At 44.6% G+C, this 20,157-nt stretch overlaps 2 protein-coding genes, 1 long non-coding RNA gene and 1 pseudogene across 9 annotated transcripts in view; 2 read left to right on the top strand and 2 right to left on the bottom strand.

Moving 5' to 3' along the window:
• Nucleotides 1–1,638: 1,638 nt before the first annotated feature.
• On the bottom strand, nt 1,639–10,859 carry VAMP3 (vesicle associated membrane protein 3). Its single transcript, XM_025912366.2, has 5 exons — nt 10,748–10,859; nt 8,469–8,550; nt 5,369–5,527; nt 4,531–4,582; nt 1,639–3,473 (listed from the first exon to the last, which is right to left on the bottom strand). Coding segments are annotated over exons 1-5 (315 nt in total). The 5' UTR covers nt 10,750–10,859; the 3' UTR covers nt 1,639–3,453.
• LOC147577748 (putative protein SCAMPER) lies at nt 8,748–9,075 on the top strand (annotated as a pseudogene).
• A 1,540-nt stretch (nt 10,860–12,399) lies between the features above and the next one.
• Nucleotides 12,400–19,706, top strand: LOC147577747 (uncharacterized). The gene is made up of 3 exons (XR_015254416.1): nt 12,400–12,520; nt 18,543–18,722; nt 19,230–19,706. It is a non-coding gene; the product is annotated as an uncharacterized LOC147577747 (long non-coding RNA).
• Nucleotides 12,549–20,157, bottom strand: part of CAMTA1 (calmodulin binding transcription activator 1) — an 829,903-nt gene continuing 822,294 nt past the window's right edge. For all 7 annotated transcript variants that reach the window (XM_086715554.1, XM_086715556.1, XM_086715555.1 and 4 more), the window contains one exon: nt 12,549–15,857. In XM_086715554.1, the coding sequence (XP_086571680.1) occupies nt 15,825–15,857 (33 nt within the window). In that variant the 3' untranslated portion in view covers nt 12,549–15,824. The remainder of the gene's footprint in view (nt 15,858–20,157) is intronic.

Below are 20,157 nucleotides of genomic sequence, written 5' to 3'. Positions count from 1 at the left end.
ACACAGTGAACCAGAAACGAATGTTTACAGGAAGCCCCTCCCCGAGCCACTGATGATAGGGGCTTCCTGCTGCCTGGCATTGGACGTGTACCCTGAGTGAGGAAAGAACTCTAAGCCGTTGAGATTTTTATCTATAATGTTTGTTGTACAGCACACCTGCAGCACATTCTGAGTGACCTGTGTGGTGATCGAAAATATCAGCAAGTCCAGGGGCACCTGGGTGGCTCAGTCAGTTGAGTGCCTGACTTCGGCTCATGTCGTGATCTCCCAGTTCGTGAGTTCGAGGCCCCGCGTTGGGCTTTAAGCTGTCAGCACGGAGCTTGCTTGGGATCCTCTGTCCCCCATTCTCTCTGCTCTTCCCCTGCTCACGCTCTCTCTCTCAAATATATATATGTATATACATATATATACGTATATATATATTTATATATATCAGCAAGTCCAGTGGACTTGTCTAGTGTGGACCCTGGAAGGACGGTGGTGCCATTCTCTGGAACAGACACTGTTAATGGCAAGAGGAGGGGCGTGAGGCACGGGAATGCTTGATTCTGTCTGGTCCACCTTGAGTTTGAGAGGCCTGTGTGTACCAGGCCAGGAATCATCAGGACACTAATGGATAGAGATGTGGGAAGAGGTAAGATTGCCCAGGGAGAGAAGAAGGATGGAGAGAGAAGTTGGCTGAGGGGGATCCAGCTGGCTAAGGAATCCTGACATTAAGGGAGGGGTAGAGAAGGGCCCATTGATGGTAGGTTTTCCTTCAAAATCTTGAAAATGGCACCCAAATTCATACAGATTTCATTATATAAAGGTCCTGAACAAACAGCACAATTCTATTGTTAGTGCTTTCCTGGGACATAATAGTAGGTCAGACAAGAAAAGCAGTGACCATCTATCCAAGGCATTGGGAAGAAGTCAATGTCTTCTCTCTCAATAGGATTTCATCGGAAACTGGCATTTTATTGTAAACATAAGCAAAGGCTACTTCCACCCATTTTATATTGTTCCCTAGGGATTGTAGATTAAGAGTGAAAGTGTTTTCAAGGGGAAGGATATGCAGAGTCAAAACGAGCCACGTGTTTGGAGAAGCCTGTCACCCATCTGCGTACTAGCTACCCCTGTGCCCTATAGGTGGCTATCTCTTCTCCCACATACATGGCCAGCCTGGGTATCACTATTTTTTTTTAAGTTTATTTATTTATTTTTGAAAGAGAGAGAGCATGCATGCAGGAAGGACAGAGAGAGTGGGAGAGACAGAATCCCAAGCAGGCTCTGAGCTGCCAGTGTGGAGGCTGATGACTCGGGGCTCGAACTCACGAACCGTGAGATCGTGACCTGAGCTGAAATCAAGAGTCAGATGCTTAACCGACCGAGCCACCCAGGCGCCCTGCACATCACTCTTTAAAGATGACAGATTTAAGAAACCCAAAAGCCGGATCCTGACCATTTCGGTAACCGTGGAAAAGTCAGTTCCTCACTCACGTCCTATACTGCTCACGAGGGGAGGGGTTCGCTTCTGTGCACTAGGGGACGGGGAAGGGCTGGGGACCAGGAGGTGAGAGGTGGGGGCGGCAGCAAGGAACGCCGCTGGGAAGACCTGGACCAGGGCGCAGCTATCCTACAAGCACACAGGTACCAGAATCAAGTTTATAAACAGTTTATTCAGCTCATAATAGTGGGCAAGTTCCCAGCCAAATGCACAGATACAAGCGAGGCGCCCCTGGGTTAATGCAGGAGCCGGCGGGTTACATGGGACTGGGCATCAGGCAAGGAGGGAGCACCAAGGTTTCAGAGTCAGACACGGCCGGGGACCCTGAGCCGAGGGCGAGCCAATGTCCCGACGCTGACCGCTGCTTCCTTCTCCCAGCCGGGGTGTCCTCAACACTGCATCACCTCAGTGATGTCAGGGGAAGAGATCTTAAAGAAATGGAGCCCGTGTTCCTGCACACCTCAACTGTTGTTGCTTTGTAAGTCACACGCTAGCACGTGAACAGGAATTTTAGAATCCTCCGTAAGAGCGGGCCAGAGTGTTGATCCCTCTGTATTTCTCCCTCAGCGCCTCCTTGCCTGTTGTCATTCCTACCTAAATTCCCATCCTTAAGCCACACACCCTGATGACGAGAGTCTCACATACACAAGTCTCTCAGATGACAACGCTATTTCCAAAGCAGCATCTTGCGCAGACAGTCTATGACATCGAAAAAAGAAAGTGTCTCTGGTTAGCTATTCTCCGTGAGAAGAGTCATCCACCCTTGACCGATGCCTCACCGAAAGCATAATTTAGAAGACAGATTTAGGAAGTGGAATATGGATAAAAATAGGAAACAAACTCCAAAAAGCCATCGTCTATGGGGACGGGGCCACCTAATGACCAGTTCACAGATGGGTCTCGCTCGAAGGCTATAAAGTTGCTGCTCACGTAATTATTAGAAACCTACTGGAGTCCAGAGCCGACAATCTGCAAACCTCTGGGTAGACAGAGATCGGCGTCTGGGCAGGAGATGGTTGGAGTCTAGCTTAAACCTTCTCTAACCCCTGGGAGAAATGCTCAATCAGGGCGGGGGCGCGGGGTGCAGGCAGGAGCTGCACCACAAACAGCATCTCAAAGGCAAGAGAGGCCTGACAGGATGTGGAAGGTTCACTGTAATGTTATCATTTTAATTCTGAAGGGCACCTTAAGTTCCATTTGTCACTTTTCCGAATTTATCTGTCGGGAACCGACTTGAGGACGCTGTACTGGCATTTAACTTTTTGGCAAAATAGAAACTTTGGTCATGGCCTCAGCTCCGTAAAAATGTTTTCGAGAGGCGATTATTTCTGATGAAAATAACATTTTTAGCAAGTGATACAAAACAGTAGCAGGAAAGTAAACATCTTCGTATCTACGGTAAGAGCAAAAACTCTTGGTCAGAATCTTATTTTTAAATACGGCGCAAGGGTCAGTAGTGCTTATAAACAGTACAGAGTTCTCTTACAGGGGATCAGAAAAATAGCAAAGTAAGGCACAACCTGTTACGGTTACAGATTTGTGTTAGGCAGTAGTGTTCTTTCTGGAAGGCACAAACTGGAATTCTGATTACCTAAAGGTTTAAAATGTGGTTCTGAAGATGCCGTGTGACAGGGGGAGCCTCTGGGAACGAATCCCCTTAACTGAAATTAATGGCAATTAATCACACAGCGGGACTTCCAGGTTACGACACTCTGGAACTCAAGTCCGCTTCCTCAGCCACGCGGCAGTCTGAAGGCGCCGGGCCAAGTGTGGGCCGGGTGGCCGCACTTCAAGTTTGGAGTGCTTACGATAACAAAGGCACGTTTCCCAGAAATTAAACTTGACAGTAACAAACAGAAAATATTCACTTTAGACAGAACAGTAGGCGAGCTCGAGAGTATAGCAGGTTCTAAGTCAAACGTCTTGAAGAGGTTTCTCGAACAGCAGGCCGGAGCTTCACTGTTTCTTCACGGGGACACGTTCCACACTAACAAGCAGGGGATACGGAAAAAGAGCAGAGGACACAGCAGTTGAGTGTTTCGGGGCGGACCCAGAACTGACCCTGCATGTCGCGGTCTAAACGCGAAAATCAATCTGGCCGATTTCGCACTGGGGGCTCCTCCACAACTGTGCCGAGGGCCCGAGGCCACTGTGAAAAGGAAGGAGGGGAGGAATTGCTTTTGCAAATGGTTCCCACGGATGGGGCTAAAAACCCCGACGGCTTGTTCCGGGATGAGATACAACAGTAGCAACAGCAATGCCAGTTAGTAATACTTCTGTGGGCGCGTGGGTGTGTCTACGGATTTATTTACTTACACAGCTGGCACCACTAAATGCCAGACGCCATGCTATTCGCTTGTTACGGATCAGCCAGTTGTGTCCTCGTAACAGACATATGGGGTAGGTACTATTATCATCCCCACTCTACAAATGAGGAGACGGCGGTTCAGAGACGTTCAGCGATTTGTCTAAGGCCGCACAGCTGATGGGGGTGGAGCCAGGGTGGGGAACAGGCAGTCATGCTTTTCATCAGCAGACCACACTGTTTCTTGTAAAAGGAAGGATCAGACAGAAAGGTACTCGGTGAGGGCCCCTGGCGGGGCTCAGGCGGCCGAGCGTTCGACTTCAGCTCAGGTCACCATCTCAGCTCGCTGCTGTCAGCGCGGGACCCGCTTGGGATCCTGTCCCCTCTCTCTCGGTCCCTCCCCTGCTCACGCGTGCGCGCGCGCGCGCTCTCTCTCAAAAATAAAAAAAACATTAAAAAAAGAAAATGTACTCAGAGGTACAGGATACCGCTGACCTACAGGGTGGGTCAGTGACAATGAATGCATTTTCTCTAACTTCAAAGGATCAATGTTTATATAAAAAATCTTGGACTTTGACGAAACAACACTCAAGTATTTAAAACGTTTACTGAAGAAAACGAAAATCTCTGGAGTAAACTACCAGCTCTGAGGGAACTTTTACTCTGAGTTCTTGTACGTGAGGTCAGCTGTGAACATACAGAGAAGACCCGAACGAGGAGTTGAGGCCAGAGAACTCACCGATGATGATGATGATGATGACGACCACGACGACAATCCCTATCGCCCACATCTGTGAAACAGACCATTTCACATTTCAAACACAGAGGTCAACGTGCTCACTGAGGAGCATCACATTCTAGTCGCTGGCAGAGGAATTAAGGTGCACTACAATTTGAAATAATTCACAATTTTTAAAGCCTAAACTTCCTGTTCTCACCCGGGGCATGAAGGTATTTATCTGCTTTTTGTAAGACAGTCAGATGGCCTGCGGTCCCTAGAAAGGCATCTATTTTGTGCACACAGGTTCTTCATGTAAGGAAGGGCTGCTAACGTGTCCTGTGTGTCCGGAAGCGTTGCTTTTGTCCCAGGAAGGGGGCGGGGTCCACCCGGGCCCCGGTAGCTGCAGAACATCTGCTCTGGGCTACGCTCCTTGTGGGGCTGCTCTCCGCGCTCCTGCGGGGCACACTGGCTCGCCAGCTGCCCTTTCTCGTCACGCTGGAGCCATGCACTCAACCACATGCCAACTGACCACCAACCCCAGCCCTCTCTGGCCAGTCTGTGTTCAGGGCGATGCGGGGGTGGGGGGTTGAAAGCGGCTTCTGTTTATGATTGGTTTTGGACATTCCCGTTCTATGTGCTTCTTAAGGTCAGCCACAGAACCTGAAGAATTCCTAGCTGAGGGGCTAGGAAAAGGGCAGGCAGTCAGTGCCTTAGACTCAGAGTCAATCCAAATTTCCATGTACGGGACGTCCAACTCACCTCCAACATTCACAGAAGTCCCATACTTGGGGCCTTAGTTGCCCCTCTGAGACTGCAGAGGGTGACTTAATGCAAAAACCAGTGAAAAGAAAGTTACCTTGCAATTCTTCCACCAGTATTTTCTCTTCAGCTTGGCGGCACTTGTTTCAAATTGGGAAGCTCCAGCCTGCAGTGCGTCTGCACGATCATCTAATTCCGAGAGCTTCTGATCTCTTTCCAACACCTTATCCACGTTGACTCTCATGATGTCCACCACCTGAACGAACGTGATCACACCGAGTTACACACAGAGGAAGGGAAGAACAAACACAACGCTCAGTGAAGTAAACAGCATGTTTTCTCTCAGGTCAGCACTTTATTACTTTGGGCCAAACTTTCATTTATAAATGGGAGGGGGGCGGTGCTCACTCTTTCATGACAAAAACACTCAGCAAACTAGGAGTAGAAGGGAACTTCCCTAACAAGAGAAAGGGCATTTATGGAAAACCCCACAACGAATATCCATGCTCAACATGAAAGTGAAAGACAGAGTTTGTCCCTAAGATCGAAACAAGATAAGGATGCCCACTTTCACTAATGCTGTTCAACACTGTACTGGAAGTTCTGGCCAGAGTAATTAGGCAAGAAAAGAAAAAAAAGACATCCAAATTGGAAAGAAATAAATAAAATCTGTATTTGCAGACGACTCCACATACAGAAAATCCCAAAGCATCCACACACTGCTAGAGTTAATAAACACATTCGGTAAGTGTTCAGGTTACAAGATCAACACCCAGAAATCAGAATGTGTCCATATACTAGAAAGAAAAAGGAAATTAAAAAAAATAATTCCATAAACAACAGCATCCAAAAGAATAAAATACCTAGGGGATAAATCAAACCGAGGAGGCAAAAGATCTGCACAATGAAAACTATGACACTGCTGAAAGAAATTAAAGACCTAATTATAAGGGAAGACATTCCATGTTCATGGATAGGAACACTTAATATTGTTAAGATGGCAAGATGCCTCAAAGCAATGTACAGGCATACAGATTCAACACAATCTGTATGAAAATTCCACTGTCCTTCTCCCCCCTACAACCTCCTCCCAGAAATGGAAAAGCTGATCCTTAAATTTTTATGGAATTGCAAGGGACCGGAATAGCTGAAAACAATACTGAAAAACAAAATGTTGGAGGACTCCAACTTTCCAATTTCAAAACCTTACAACAAAGTTACAGTAATCAAAGTGTGTGCCTCTGGCATAAAGACAGACATGCACACCAATGGAACAGAACTGAGAATCCAGAATCAACCCAAACATCTACAGCTGATTGAATTTTGATAAGACTGTCAAGAGCATTCAGTGAGGAAAAGGACAGTCTCTTTAGCAAATGGTACTAGGACAATGGGACAGCCACAGGCAAAACAATGAGGTTGGACCCCTATACCTCACCCTATACGTAAAAATTAACTCAAAATGGATGAATGACCTACATATGAGAGCTAAAAACTATAAAACTTTTAGAAGAAAACCTAAGAGCAAATTGTCATAACTTTATTATTTTTTAAAAATGTTTATTTATTTTTGAGAGAGAGAGACAGAGACAGAGACAAAGAGTGGAGGGGTGGGGGCAGACAGAGAAGGAGATACACCTGAAGGAGGCTCCAGGCTCTGAGCTGTCAGCAGAGCCCAACGCGGGGCTTGAACTCACAGACCGCGAGATCATGACCTGAGCCGAAGTCAGACGCTCAACCGACTGAGCCACCCAGGCGCCCCCGTCATAACTTTAGATTTAGCTACAGATTTGACACCCAGTCAAGAACGACAACAAAAATAAATAAATTGAACTTAATAAAAATTAAAACCTTTTATGCATCAAAAGACATTATCAAGGCTGTGAAAAGACAATCTACAGAATGGAAGAAAATATTTGCAAATCATTTAACCCTAAAATGATTTTTAACCTAAAGAGGGTGTAATATCCAGAATATATGAAGAGCGCTTACCACCCAGCAACAAAACGAGAAACTACCCAATCAAAAAACAGGCCAATAGACTTGAATAGACATTTCTACAAAGAATGTGTACAAATGGCCAACGAGCACATAAAAAGATATTCAACATCATTGGTCATTAAGGAAATGAAAACCAAAATCACAATGCAATACTTCCATATTCACTAACTAGCACAGCTACACTCCAAGAAAACACAAAACGACAAGTGTTGGTGAGGATGTGGAGAAGCAAGAACCCCTGGACGTCACTGTTGAGAATGCAAAATGGTACAGCCACTGTGGAAAGTTTGGTAGTTCCTCAGAAAGCTAAATACAGGGGCGCCTGGGTGGCTCAGTCGGTAAAGCGGCCGACTTCGGCTCAGGTCATGATCTCGTGGTCCGTGAGTTTGAGCCCCGTGTTGGGCTCTGTGCTGACAGCTCAGAGCCTGGAGCCTGTTTCAGATTCTGTGTCTCCCTCTCTCTGACCCTCCCCCGTTCATGCTCTGTCTCTCTCTGTCTCAAAAATAAATAAACGTTAAAAAAAAATTTTTTTTTAAAAAAGCTAAATACAGAATTGCCACATAAATACTAGTCTGAATCTCACACAGTCTTCCATTGTGGGTCTGCAAACGCAGAGCAGAACAAAAGATGCTCTGAGGGTCCTCTGACTTGAGAAGCCCACAAATACAGATTTGTCGGGCTAGAGCAGGTTGCTAGCACCTGCCTTCTGTACACGAATGGGTGACAACCAGAACTGAATTTGAGGCTTGCTCAAGCTTGGGGACGAGTTAGTCAGGCTACCGTAAGAAGCATTTTGATGAAAAATCTGCTAAGAGGGATTGGTCTTGGCTTGAGCAATCTAAAACTCTATTACCCTATTTTATAAAGTAGTTCTTTTTTTTTCCTTTTTTTTTTTTTTAATTGCAGCAAAATATATCTTTAAGGTGGTTCCTGGAGGAATGTTCTCAGGAGGTAGTGTTTGTGGTTTAGATATGTGGTTCAGTCACAGGGAAACCAGCATGACATCTGGAGACTAACTTCTCAGAAGCTTAGCTCAGAGCTTTCAGAATAGGAGGGGATACATTTTTGTTACATTTATGAAACGGTCGAAGTTTCCTTTCCATTCATGCTTTTCTGATACTTTTTCTAAACAGAATTATTTCCAGTGTTCCCATGCTGGTTTAAAAGTCACTGTGGGCAACATTTTAGAACAATACCTCATCCACTTGATTTTGTGTCTGCTGAAGTCTTCGGTTACTGCCAGAGGCAGCACTTGAACCTGCAGGTGCACCTGTAGACCTGAAATGTGTAAAGGCACAAGCGTGAGTAAATTATTATTCCAAATATTACATCGTTGTACGTATGAAGACATTACTCCAAGACCCTCACTGGTAGAACCAAAGCAGAAAGAGAAATCCTTCCTACAGTAATAAACAAAGGTTTAAATGACATATCTTCTGATTCCCCTATAAACTTCAAGATTCATCCATATATTAAAAGTGACCGGGGTCTAAAGTGCAGGTTTAATAAGATCTACTCTGCATCACTGAAGCACCTGATCTTAAGATCAGGGATCCTACAATAGGGAAACTCAACCTTCCAATTTTTTTTTTTTTTTTTTTTTTATAATTGTTTAAAGGCACACATCCACTTAAATGCAGCTGGTACTCGTCTGCTCTCTCACTGCGGTAAGAATGGTTTTCACAGTTATAAACAGTTACAGAATGCCACTTTTCCAGTACAGAGAAATGTATTTACACAAACAGGGTCAGGAACAGCGAGGTGCCAGTAGGAGGGGTGGTGCAAGTGGGAAAGATGAGGTGAAGTGGTGCTTCCTCTCTTAAAAGGTACTCCTCTCTTAAAATCCTTGCTGAATGCCTTACTTCTCCCCAGCCAGATCTTTCTTGACCACTGTGGCTTTGAAGTTCCTCATTGCTTCCGTTATTAGGTTGGTCACACTTTGATTTCTCTCTCTCTCTCTCTCTCTCTCACACACACACACACACACACACACACACGCACACACACACGGTTGACCCTTGAACAAGGTGGGGGTAAGGGACGCCGACCTCTTCTGCCCCCTCCACAGTTGAAAATCTGCATGCAACTTTTGACTCCTCCAAACGTTTAACTACTAACAGCCTGCTGTTGACCAGGGGCCTTACCAAAAACATAAACGGTTGATTAATACATATTTTGTTTGTTAGGTGTCTCATATACTGTATTCTTATAATAAAGTCAGCTAGAGAAAAAAATGTTAAGAAACTCATAAGAGAAAATACATTTACAGCCCGCACTGTATTTATCAGAGAAAAATCTACCCGTAAGTGGACCTGTGTAGTTCAAACCCATGTTGTTCAAAGGTGATCAGTAATGTCTTGCTCTCCTAATAGATCACGGACTCCTGTGCCTTAGAGGTCTCGTCCCCGTGTTCAAGACAGCACCTGGCACATGTCTCGCATACAAGAGCTACTGATGCATCCACTGATTCAAGTTATTTATACCTACCAGGTGTCAAAGACCAGGGATGCAGTAGATGCCGTGCCTGCCCTTACAGTTTATTTATTTATCGTTTCGTCTGACAGATAATCGCAAAGGGCCATGTACTGGTACGTTTTCTCCAAGAGTTTTCTCATTTAATTCTCACGACTCTTTGAGGGAGGTACTACTATTAACCCCATTTTACAGATGCATAAAGCGGGGTTACGAAAGTCAACGCAGCTGGCTGCGGTGGAGTCTGTCTTTAGACCAGGTTCCACAGAATTCTATGGATCTAGATCTTCACCACTGTAATTTACTGGCCCAGCAGCCTCAGCCAGGTACACTCCTGTGGCGATCCTTAGTTCCTACAAGGAACCCAGGGAAAGCACCCATTCCTTGCTCCTCTGTAGGTGAGCAATGAACAGGCTGGAGGGGGACAGAGGGTCCTCGTGACTCTTGACGGTTTTCTCTCAATGTTACCACGGTAAACTTCACGTTTTCAAGGGCCACTACAACAAGACGGCTTCTGCTTAAACAGAGAAGGTCCACAGGTCTGCCCCTGAGTCCATTCTGATCATAGGTGCCTCCAGACAGGGCCGAGGTCTCTTCCCTTGCAACTTCCGGAGCCCAGCCCAGCACCAGGCAGCGAGCAGGCGCTCCAGGTGTAAGGCAGTGGCCACCGATCCCCTTTGGGACCTTGGGCCGGGGGGTGAGGCAAGAGGAGAAGGTGTGGGGTTGCGGTAGGGGCGGGGGTGGGGGCGTTTCCTAGCTCCGGGAAGCCCCTGGCTTCCCCACCCCGCCCTGTCCCTTCCGCGATCGCCCGACGGCCGCGAGGCTGTCGGCTCGCCATCAGCCAGCACCCCAGGGGCCGCCGCCCACCCCTAGGCCTCGGGAGCTTCCGCGCGAGCTCACGCCCGAGCGGCGGCCGGCGGGAACCGTGCCGGGGGAGGGTCCCAGCCGCGGGCCGCCGCCCTCCGGGACCCGAGGCCGCCCCGCGTCCCGCCGCGTCACTCACATTTTGGCGGCGGCGGGCGACGGTCGGCAGAGCGACGCAGCGGGACGGGAGGCCGGGGAGCCGGGCGGGGCGGAGGCGCGGGGCCGATGACGTCACCGGCCGCGGCCGCGAAGGGGCGCGCCGGAAGGGGGCGGGGCGTCACGGGGGCGGGGCCACCCGAAGGGCTGGGCGGCCGGCGCGAGGTGACCGCGCGGCGTGATGCGCTGGGCTCTGTCGCGCTGCAAGCTCTCTGCCCGCCGCCAACCTTGTGACGACGCCGCAGGACCCTGAAAGGGGACTGTGTAGGTGAATAAGAGCCGTGGCGTGGAACGTTATTTTGGGCCCGGGTACGTTATTCTTCGGCCTTGACAGTCCTGGGGGTTGACTGCGCGCTTCTGCGTGACGTCTCACGTTAACCCAGTGGTCCTGGAGACACCACGCTTCCCCCCGAAGATTTGTTAACATGAGACAGGGAGTCCGTTTGGGGTATTTATCATGGGCGTTGATTGGGTTAGACTCCTTTCTCCGTGTTCATTTGTGACTCAAATATTTGTCACCGCACAGACCATGACGGGAGCCTGGGCATCAGGCACTGTTTAGTGTCTACGTTTCTGTATTCCCCGGGCCCTGGCAGAGAAGGTCCTCAGCTTTTGATAGGCTGCAGGTGGAGAGTTACTCTGCAATGAACTTAAAGCGGTTATTGAAAATATTCCTACCAACGTAGACGACGCCTCCCTTAAACAAACAAAAGTCTGAAAAACACTGCCAGGTCGCCTGGAGATCAGATGAGAAAGGAAAAATAAAACACCGAAATACTGAACTGTCTTTTCTGTCAGTGTAATAATTTGAAGAGGGAAATGCTAGTGTGTATTAGGATAAAGAAGAGTGTCCCAGAGGAGGTGCGATTTGAGTTGGGTAAGTAGCTAAGAAGAGAATTCCCAGGCAAGGGATGAACAAACATGAACAAAGACAACGTGGAAATGGAAACGGTTTGCACAGGTTTGCACCAACCAACCAGAAGGGGCAGGTTGGGTCACAGGTGAAATAAGACAATAAAAGAGGATAAACAAGAAAGGAAAATGTTTAAATGCAGTTGGCTCTAGAAACCACTGGGGCCTGGGGGAGCTGGGAGATAACCCTGCAGACGTGGTCCGGCAGGAGCACCGCAATGGACTCCGTGGGAGAGGGACTGCCAGGGAGACAAGGTGACACTCTGCAGTGAAAGGGAAGGAGAGGATGGCAGAATTCTCAGAAAAGAAGACAGGTAGTAGTAGTCAGTTGGAAAATGCCTTTTGAAAACCGCAGAGGATTTTGGCTGCAGAGGTGAATTTAAATTGGTGTCTTTATGTTTCAGGTAACCGGTATGCCAGTTGAGCGGCACCTGAGAAAACAGTTGGAAGGCAAGGGTTCTAGGGACGGTGGCTTACAGTGAAATTTTTCTTTCAGGGACACCTGGGTGGCTCAGTCGGTTAAACGTCTCAGCTCAGGTCAGGATCTCATGGCTCGGGAGTTCGAGCCCCACATCGGGCTCTATGCTGACAGTGTGGACCCTGCTTGGGATTCTTTGTCTCCCTCTCTCTCTGCCCTTACCCCACTCGTGCTCTCCCTCTCTAAATAAATAAATAAATAAATAAATAAATAAATAAATAAATAGATATTAATTTTTGTTTTCTTTTTCACGGACATGTCCCAAACTATGTAATAGTCGATGCCACAACACTGTCTCTGGATCTAAGGAAACACGTGAAACGTATGGTTTGAAACATCCTGGGTCACCCTGGATCTCAATAGCAGGTAAAGTTAAAGCAAAGCACACACATAGTATGGGGAAATTTTCTTCATTTTTAATTTACAGCAGAAAGAATATAAAGCATTCAGAAAACATTTTCCATATTTTAAGGGCAATTCAAAACATTTTGCATGGTTTCCAGCAGCTGAGTTCTTCAACAGATCCATTGATTCAATGATGCTTTACATGCACAATTACAAAAATAAAACTTACAAAAAAGAAGACATCTAGACTAGTTTTACATGCAAGTCTCAGGGACCCCCCATTGGGCGCCAACTACTGTGTGGAACTGCCATAAGCGACCCGTGCAGCCAGAGAGGGGTTCGAGTTATTGTCTTTATTTCGTTCACACAGTACAGCTGATTTCAAATGGGTAACAAGAATAGCAATTAAATCTTCAGGAGACAGAATAAGATTAGCTATTAATTTTATAATGAAATCCTACTCCTGGCACTTGGGAATTCAGATTATCCAAGAAAGCTGCGCTTACCTATCATCTTATAGTCAAAATTAAGATTCACAACCAAGAAAAAGCGGTCAGAAATGCTTCGTTTCAGTGGAAGTGCATTTGTACCTCACCCAGGATTCACAGTTGTACTGGTAGGCTACACTGGTAGGCTTTGAACCTACTTCCTATCCCCTCCAGAAGAACCCTCCTAATTCTATGTAAGTCCTTATCTTCCAGAAGTTTCTAACTTACTCAGCTAATAATGTAGCATGGGAGACATTAAAAAAAAATAAATGGATACATAAATGTGAGGATTAAAGCAAATCCACTGAGGTCATTACTCTTGTCAAAAGATCACTTATTTGTACCACAAGAAATGGAAGAAACCGATCTCAATTCAGTACTAACATACGATATTCTGAAAGAGCTGGCTTTCACCTTCTGTTCCCATTTATGAATACAATTGTGTGTTTGTAAATTACTCAGTGTCCTCCCGTAGATCAAATCGTGTAAAATAATAGGTATCTGAGGGTTGGGGGGGGGGGGGGGGGGACGTGTGTGCAACAGCTGCAACATAACCCACACATTTAAAAACAAAATGGAGCCAGGTCAGTTTACAAATGTACAGGTGGCTACTAGTTGTGGGGCTGAAACTGTTGTCAAAGCTGATCACAAGCGGTAAGACATATACTTTACAGTAATCCGAGGTTGGCAGTGAAAGGAAGTAATTAAAAAACAAGTACAATTATAGAAAAGGCACCAAGAGCACTGACCCCAGTTTTTACCACAATCTGTTTGTATCTATCTTCCTTCTAGAGACGCCAGTTTAAAAGCTTATTTGTGAATATTTTTAGGCTTCACAACAAGCCTTGAGTTTTAACGTACAGTTGGCAGCCAGAACCAAGAAGAAGAAGAAAAAAAACAAAACTAGTTAATCTCAGCTTTACACCAACTGATCCTGAAACTTAACCTGGGAGTTTTAAACTGGCATCAGCAAATGCGAACTTTATTCTCTCGATTTAACGTTAGTAGTTTAATTTTTAAAAGCATCAGATTTCTTTGGCTCCTCATTATGTAGAAAGAGTAATAGACCATGACAACCTTGCAAGACCAGTTTGCCTCTTTTAAATTTTTAGTCATTTTTTTGTGCAATTTTTGTTACATTTTCTGATTTCCAGCAGGAGATATGAAAACGTGAGACATTTTTCAACCTTTCGTACTATTTCTTTTGTCAGGTTTTGATCGTTCTAAGTGTTCTTTGTTGGAGTGAGTGGATGGTGTTAAGCTATATACGGATTCATCTTATGATTATCTGTTTAGCGAAAGTAACTTAATTTTCTTAAGCAATATTAGCATTCACATTACTTGGCACCATTGGCAAAAAAATTTTAAATTAAATAAAATAAACTCCTGGTAGCCAAAATTAAATGTAAACATATCCTTTTTTTTTTTTTAAGTAATGTTACTCTGCCTTTTATCCTAAGTCTAAATACAGTAGCTCTTTTTTTTTCCAGTTTAGTCATGCTTTAGCAAAATGTTCTTCTAAAGAACATTTAAAATAAAGTACTCTTATAGTGAAATAAAGTTTTTTTTGTTTCATTTTACAGACCATAGCCACTAATGCTTTGCTTTTGTTCATTTCTTTTTTCTTGATTTCATGCACATATCTCTTTGTTTTAATATATACAATATATACAAACAATACATCCACATTTTTCTCGCTCATTCAGACAAAACTATACAAATAATTTTATCTCGCCATGTTATCGACCTTTGTGAATAAAATATTTAGCAATTAATATAATCCCTTTCAAATATTTTCTCGCTTTCCGTTTCTACCTTCTATATATACACAGAAACTGCTCAGTTTGGATGAGATTATAGCCAAAAATATGGAATTTACTGGCCAGAACGCAGCACCACACTGATCTTTTAGGTGGCAAATGTCCAGGCAAGGTTTATGATTCCTTAGAATGACTACAGTTTCCAAGGTTACTAAGAAAAGCTACATGCTGTACCAATTCTCTAAGTAAATCTCATTGCACATGAAAGTAAGGCCCACAAATGAAAGTGCTGAGCATGACAAAAGGGACGAGATGGTCACTACACTCGCAGGTTCCTGGGAGGTGGTGGGGACAAGAAAATAAAGTTGAACTCTGTGAGCTGTTTCTCATTAATTCCCATGCATTCCCCGTTTACCACACACCCGCCCCTCTGCAAATTTCCACAAGACATTAAAAACCTGCAGATTTTAAAAGTTGCATTAAGTGTGCTGTAGAGATTAAAACAAACACGAATTCAAAGAAAATAAAACCAGTGAAGGAAATGCGAACACACGGACCCAATGAAGATTTGTATGGTCTAAGCCCTCCACTGAGAGTCAATCCCAAAGATTCAGCTTCTTGGAAGTAACTGACAGGTGCAGGAGCAGCATTCTCTTTTGTTGCTAGCGCATCCCCACCTTTGCTTATCTATATTTTTGGTATAAATATTTGTACAGTTCCACACGATGTTTGAATACAGCCCTATATGAGAAGGAAACCGGCTGCTTCCTAAGGAAAGGAAGCCTCTTTCGATTCCTCGTGGTGTCTTGTTTTTCCCATGATCCAACAGAAGATTGAGTTCCAAGATGTCTTGCTGATCAAATTAAAAGTTGTCCATGAAAGTGCAAATGCAATGACCAACACATTCCTGTTAAAATCCTGCAGCTGATCTCCCCAAAACTGCAGAGGGATTGTGTGCGTGTGTGTGCGTGTGTGCGTGCGTGTGTGTGTCGTAGTTTTGCATGTCTCTGCTAAAAACAGAAATGAAAACAGTCTGAAAAGCAATGTCACATTGCTAAGGGATGCTGCTGTATGTCTTCAAGTTCCTTGGCCTTTCTCAACTCTTTCACTCTGGAAGAGAAACAGAACAGAACACCAGGTGATAGCTGTTTAGTGAAACTGTGGCCAAACGGAGGGAAGGGCATTACCGATCCCTCTGAAGCAAAAACAAAAAAACAAAAAAACAAACAAAAAAACCCCCCAAAAAAACAAAACAAAAAACAACAACAACAACAACAACAAACCAAGACAAAAACCCTTTGGAGGACTGATGGCAAAAGAAACTCCTGCTAAACTGCTGGGGGAGATACTCAAGGAGGAAGACACGGCCCTTCCTGAAACTGCTCAGTATCAAGTGCTCTCAACACAAAGCAAAACCGAAGTCGGCTGCATTCAGTCCCGTGTGACAGGAACATGCTCAATCTTAGAAAGGGTTGGCTCTTCACATAGCTTTCTTCGAAGCCTGTTGGGACCATCAGTGACGCCCTGCAATTAATTCCACATGAGGCAAGTTAGGGAAACTGCACACGCCTCTACTTAGCTTCGGATACACCCAGGGACTGAACTGCTTTGCTCACAGACTCCAGATTGTTGGATATCTTGAAGCCGACCTTGCACCTGCACAGCCGGGCTACTGCGCTCACGTATCGTGGAGTCTTTCTGATTTTCGTTAATTCCTTACCTTCCTCCCATTCCACACTGTAACTTTAAAAGATGCTCAGGTCACTTCCCCCAGTGCTCCCAGATGGACAGCAACAGCTCCCAGATGCATACCAGTAAGGTACTCTGTTCTATTTATCAAACGTGTTGCAGTCAACAAATTTCAATGAAATGGTTATCAACAGTCATGGAAAGTCCGCATCGGATTATTTGTTTGCCGTGGGGTTTGAATACGACCCCCCGATGTGGATGGGGTGCCGGGGAGCAGGTTGTAAGTTGGAAGGTTATTTGTTTTATTGAAAAAGAATTCAGATCTTGCCTTAAGAGCAAAAAGATCCAACGCCAAGTGTGACTTCAGGGTCTACTAGTAAAGTCAGCATGTGCTGTATATGGCACCCAGTTTGCAGCTCTACGTACCACATCATGACCTGTGTTTCCCAAAAATGGGGGCGAGAGAAGGAGTTTAGCCGAACAGAAGCGGCCGTTGCTCAGGATGCGTATGCCCTATGTCTCAGCAGCACGACAAGGAAAAAGTCTGATTGGCTTTTTCTCATATGGGCCTCTATCTACAGAGGGAATTCCCAAACGCACTTTTCTGATTCTCTAAGAATAAAGCGTCTCCTATTAAGTGATACCAGTGTGTTTATATTCTATTTTAAAACGAATGCCAGTTTACTTTCTAAATAGATTCTTGTTAACACTCAGGGGGAAGAAAACATTGTGAAAACCAGTAGTGAGTTACTGCTGTATCACACAGGCCAGGGTTCAGTGGCCTGCACGCACGCTCTTACAGCAATTCAAGAAAACAGGATATTTACCCCCTCCAAGCAGAATCATTTCTGAATATTCTGCTAAATTGGTGCAATCTCTTCAGAGAGAAGTTGCTCTCTCTCAGAAAAAAAGCTTTATTACCATCATCATTAATACTAAAAAGAATTACCATGTTCGGAAACCTGCTGATTTGTCTGATATATTTACTAACTACGCCAGGTCCAGCTTGATCAAACGGTCTCTTCAGAACGGTTAACTTTCTTTCTTAACAGGCACGTTTAGAACGCATTGCTGTGTTCCTAACTGGATCTCGGTATCAGTTTTCGATTTTATAATTAAATATACCATGGATTATTAAATTTTAGGGTAATTTGGATCATATCACAGTACAGAATTGTGCATCATCATAGGTCCCTAATTTTGGACATGCATACTTGATAAAGAAATGGCTTTTTAAAAATTGAAACATGCCGTATCGTGTGTTCAATTTTTAAACATGCAGTATCTATACTAACAGCCCTTTGGCTGGAAAAATGCCAGGCATGCACTGATGCCCCCTTTGCTCCGGGCATGCAAAGTGTCTGTACTTGTGCAGACCTAGTGGCTGAGTCACCGCAAAGTGTGCGTGCTGCTTCACATGCGACATCTTGTTTCTGCACTAGTACAGAACTCATTCACAAATATGCAACAGTGACTCCATCACTGATGAGCTTTCTAGAATCTGAAGAATTCCGAACTCAAACTCTGACAGCATAAACACAGATATCCATCCACAGTTCTTCTAGAGTGAAGAGGAATGCTATAAAAATATCACGTTCATCACTGAGAGAAAAAGGAGGGTGAACTATAAACCAGAAACATTTTCTACAGTCTCATACCGAAGAAGCTGTAATCAGCTGGTCATGGGGCCTGTACCTTAAACGTTTTTCTTTTCATTATAATGGTCACGCTTGTTTTTGTAGGATTTTTTTTTTTTTTTTTGCAATTTGTCTTGAAATTAATGAAAGAGTCTACTAAATTCCCATAAGGTTTTAAGGTCACCATGTAAATGCTCTGCTATGAAGTGGCGGTAGCCTCGTGCGGCTCTGGGTGAAGGAGAGATACACGTCCATACACACAGAGGTGACGATGATCATCTGTACTGGAAAAATGAGACGCCCCAATCTCAAGATACGTCTTCTAGGCTTGCATCGCTTCTGAGCTACAGTGGAGAGCTTAGTTCTTAGTTCCGTGATGAAGGTTTTACAGAACGTTAGCATTATAAATGATACCAGAATGGCTTCAACGGCATAGGCTTTTTTTTTTTTTTTTTTTTTTTTTTTACAGAAAGTTGCTCAAGGAGGATTTAGGGAAAGAGGAAGAGAGGCCTTCTGTTTCAACAGCTGTACAGGCTACTTAGTATTTGTTACCTTGTTTAGGCCTCCAGGCACTTCACCATCATCTCCAGTTTGTAAATGCAGAACCTGAGATTTACATCAGTGAAGCGACCTGCCCCAAACAATACAGGTAACAAGCGGGGATTTGGGCCCAGGCCTGTCTGCCTTTCTCCTCTCCACCCTGCTGCCTCCGATATACCTCAGGACAACAGAACAATTAAAAAAACAATTAAAAAAACAATTATTGGGGGCGCCTGGGTGGCTCAGTCGGTTAAGCATCCGACTCGGTTTTGGCTCAGGTCATGATCTCAAGGTTCAGTTCATGGGATCGAGCTTCTTGCCGGGTTCCATGCTGACAGTGTAGAGCCTGCTTGGGATTCTCTCTCTCTCTCTCTCTCTCTCTCTCTCTCTCTTTCCTCCTCCTCCCCTGCTGGTGCTCTCTCTCAAAATAAATAAATCAACAAAAAAAAACAATTACTGTACTGGTTTCTCCAAAGGCCTCTGGAAACATCTCCATGGTGCGAGACGAGTGTATTGTTGAAACCTGGTAACAATTAACAACTGTATTTCTAACAACTGTATTTCCTCAGCTCTGAGACGCTGTCCCTTATAAGACCTTGTGTTGCTGTCATTACAGTGTTCTGCAGAACAAAATTTCCTCCGTATAAAATGTACCTACCAACTTTATAAAATAGATCTGAGAAGTGAAAGAAGTGGGAATAAGAATCAAGGAAGTGGAAGATTTTTAGCCTCCTCCAATTTCCAACTGGCAGAATGTGTGGATGTTAATCAACCTCTCAAAGTTGAGATGAAATTGAGAGACTTTCACAATCTGCCCTACTGAAGCCGTAAATCGAGTTCTAAGTCACTTGAGGGCAGATTATTAGGATGGGCTAGAGGTACCTAATTTTCTTTTTGTTTTACGTCAAACGTCAATTGGACAAAAAGTAACGTTTGAATGTTATACTGCCTCTAGAGAAACGCAAAACAATTCACTGTATCACCAAAGTAGTTTTCGAGCATTTGACACTAATTTTTGTTAGCCAATTCTAAAAAACCAGACGTTTCAGATCAGAGTTTCAACAGTTACAGAAATTTGTTGTTGCCTTGTCTTAGGACAGATCAGATCAGATCAGATCAGAGTTTCAACAGTTACAGAAATTTGTTGTTGCCTTGTCTTAGGACATGAACAGCCACCAACAGGCACATGTCAACACACATCTAGCACGAGAGGGGTCACAATGAAAGTTTAGTCGTTATTACCTCTGGGTTTTTCTCCTTGCTTATTTGTATTTCCAAAATGTGCTACAAGGAGTGTACTTCTTTCATAATAATTATTTCTGCTCATCATTCTCCAGGTTGAAAAAAAGTTTATGTTTTCCTATCCATCCGTTATGACTACATCCCACCATCCGTTATGGCTAGCAATATTGTATTCGCATGACACAAAAAACCAAGTGAAAAATTCAGTGGAGAAAGAAAGAAACTGATTCTATAGTCCAAAACCAACATCAACTGTTTGAACTGGTGTCACTGGCATTACCTGTGTTTTAAGCCTATTTTTT

Source organism: Puma concolor, chromosome C1 (genome assembly GCF_028749965.1).
Source record: "Puma concolor isolate L17-30 chromosome C1, mPumCon1.1.hap2, whole genome shotgun sequence".
In the NCBI taxonomy this organism is placed as follows: Eukaryota; Metazoa; Chordata; class Mammalia; order Carnivora; family Felidae; genus Puma; species Puma concolor.
This window is presented reverse-complemented; position numbering and strand designations above follow the sequence as displayed.

Bases quoted from the DNA above. Each gene is read 5' to 3' on its own strand.
- VAMP3 (XM_025912366.2), bottom strand. The intron at 5,528-8,468 runs GTATTGTTCTAA...ACGTTCGTTCAG, and splicing joins CACAAAATCAAGTGGATGAG to GTGGTGGACATCATGAGAGT. The intron at 4,583-5,368 runs GTAACTTTCTTT...TCTGTTTCACAG, and splicing joins ACTGGTGGAAGAATTGCAAG to ATGTGGGCGATAGGGATTGT.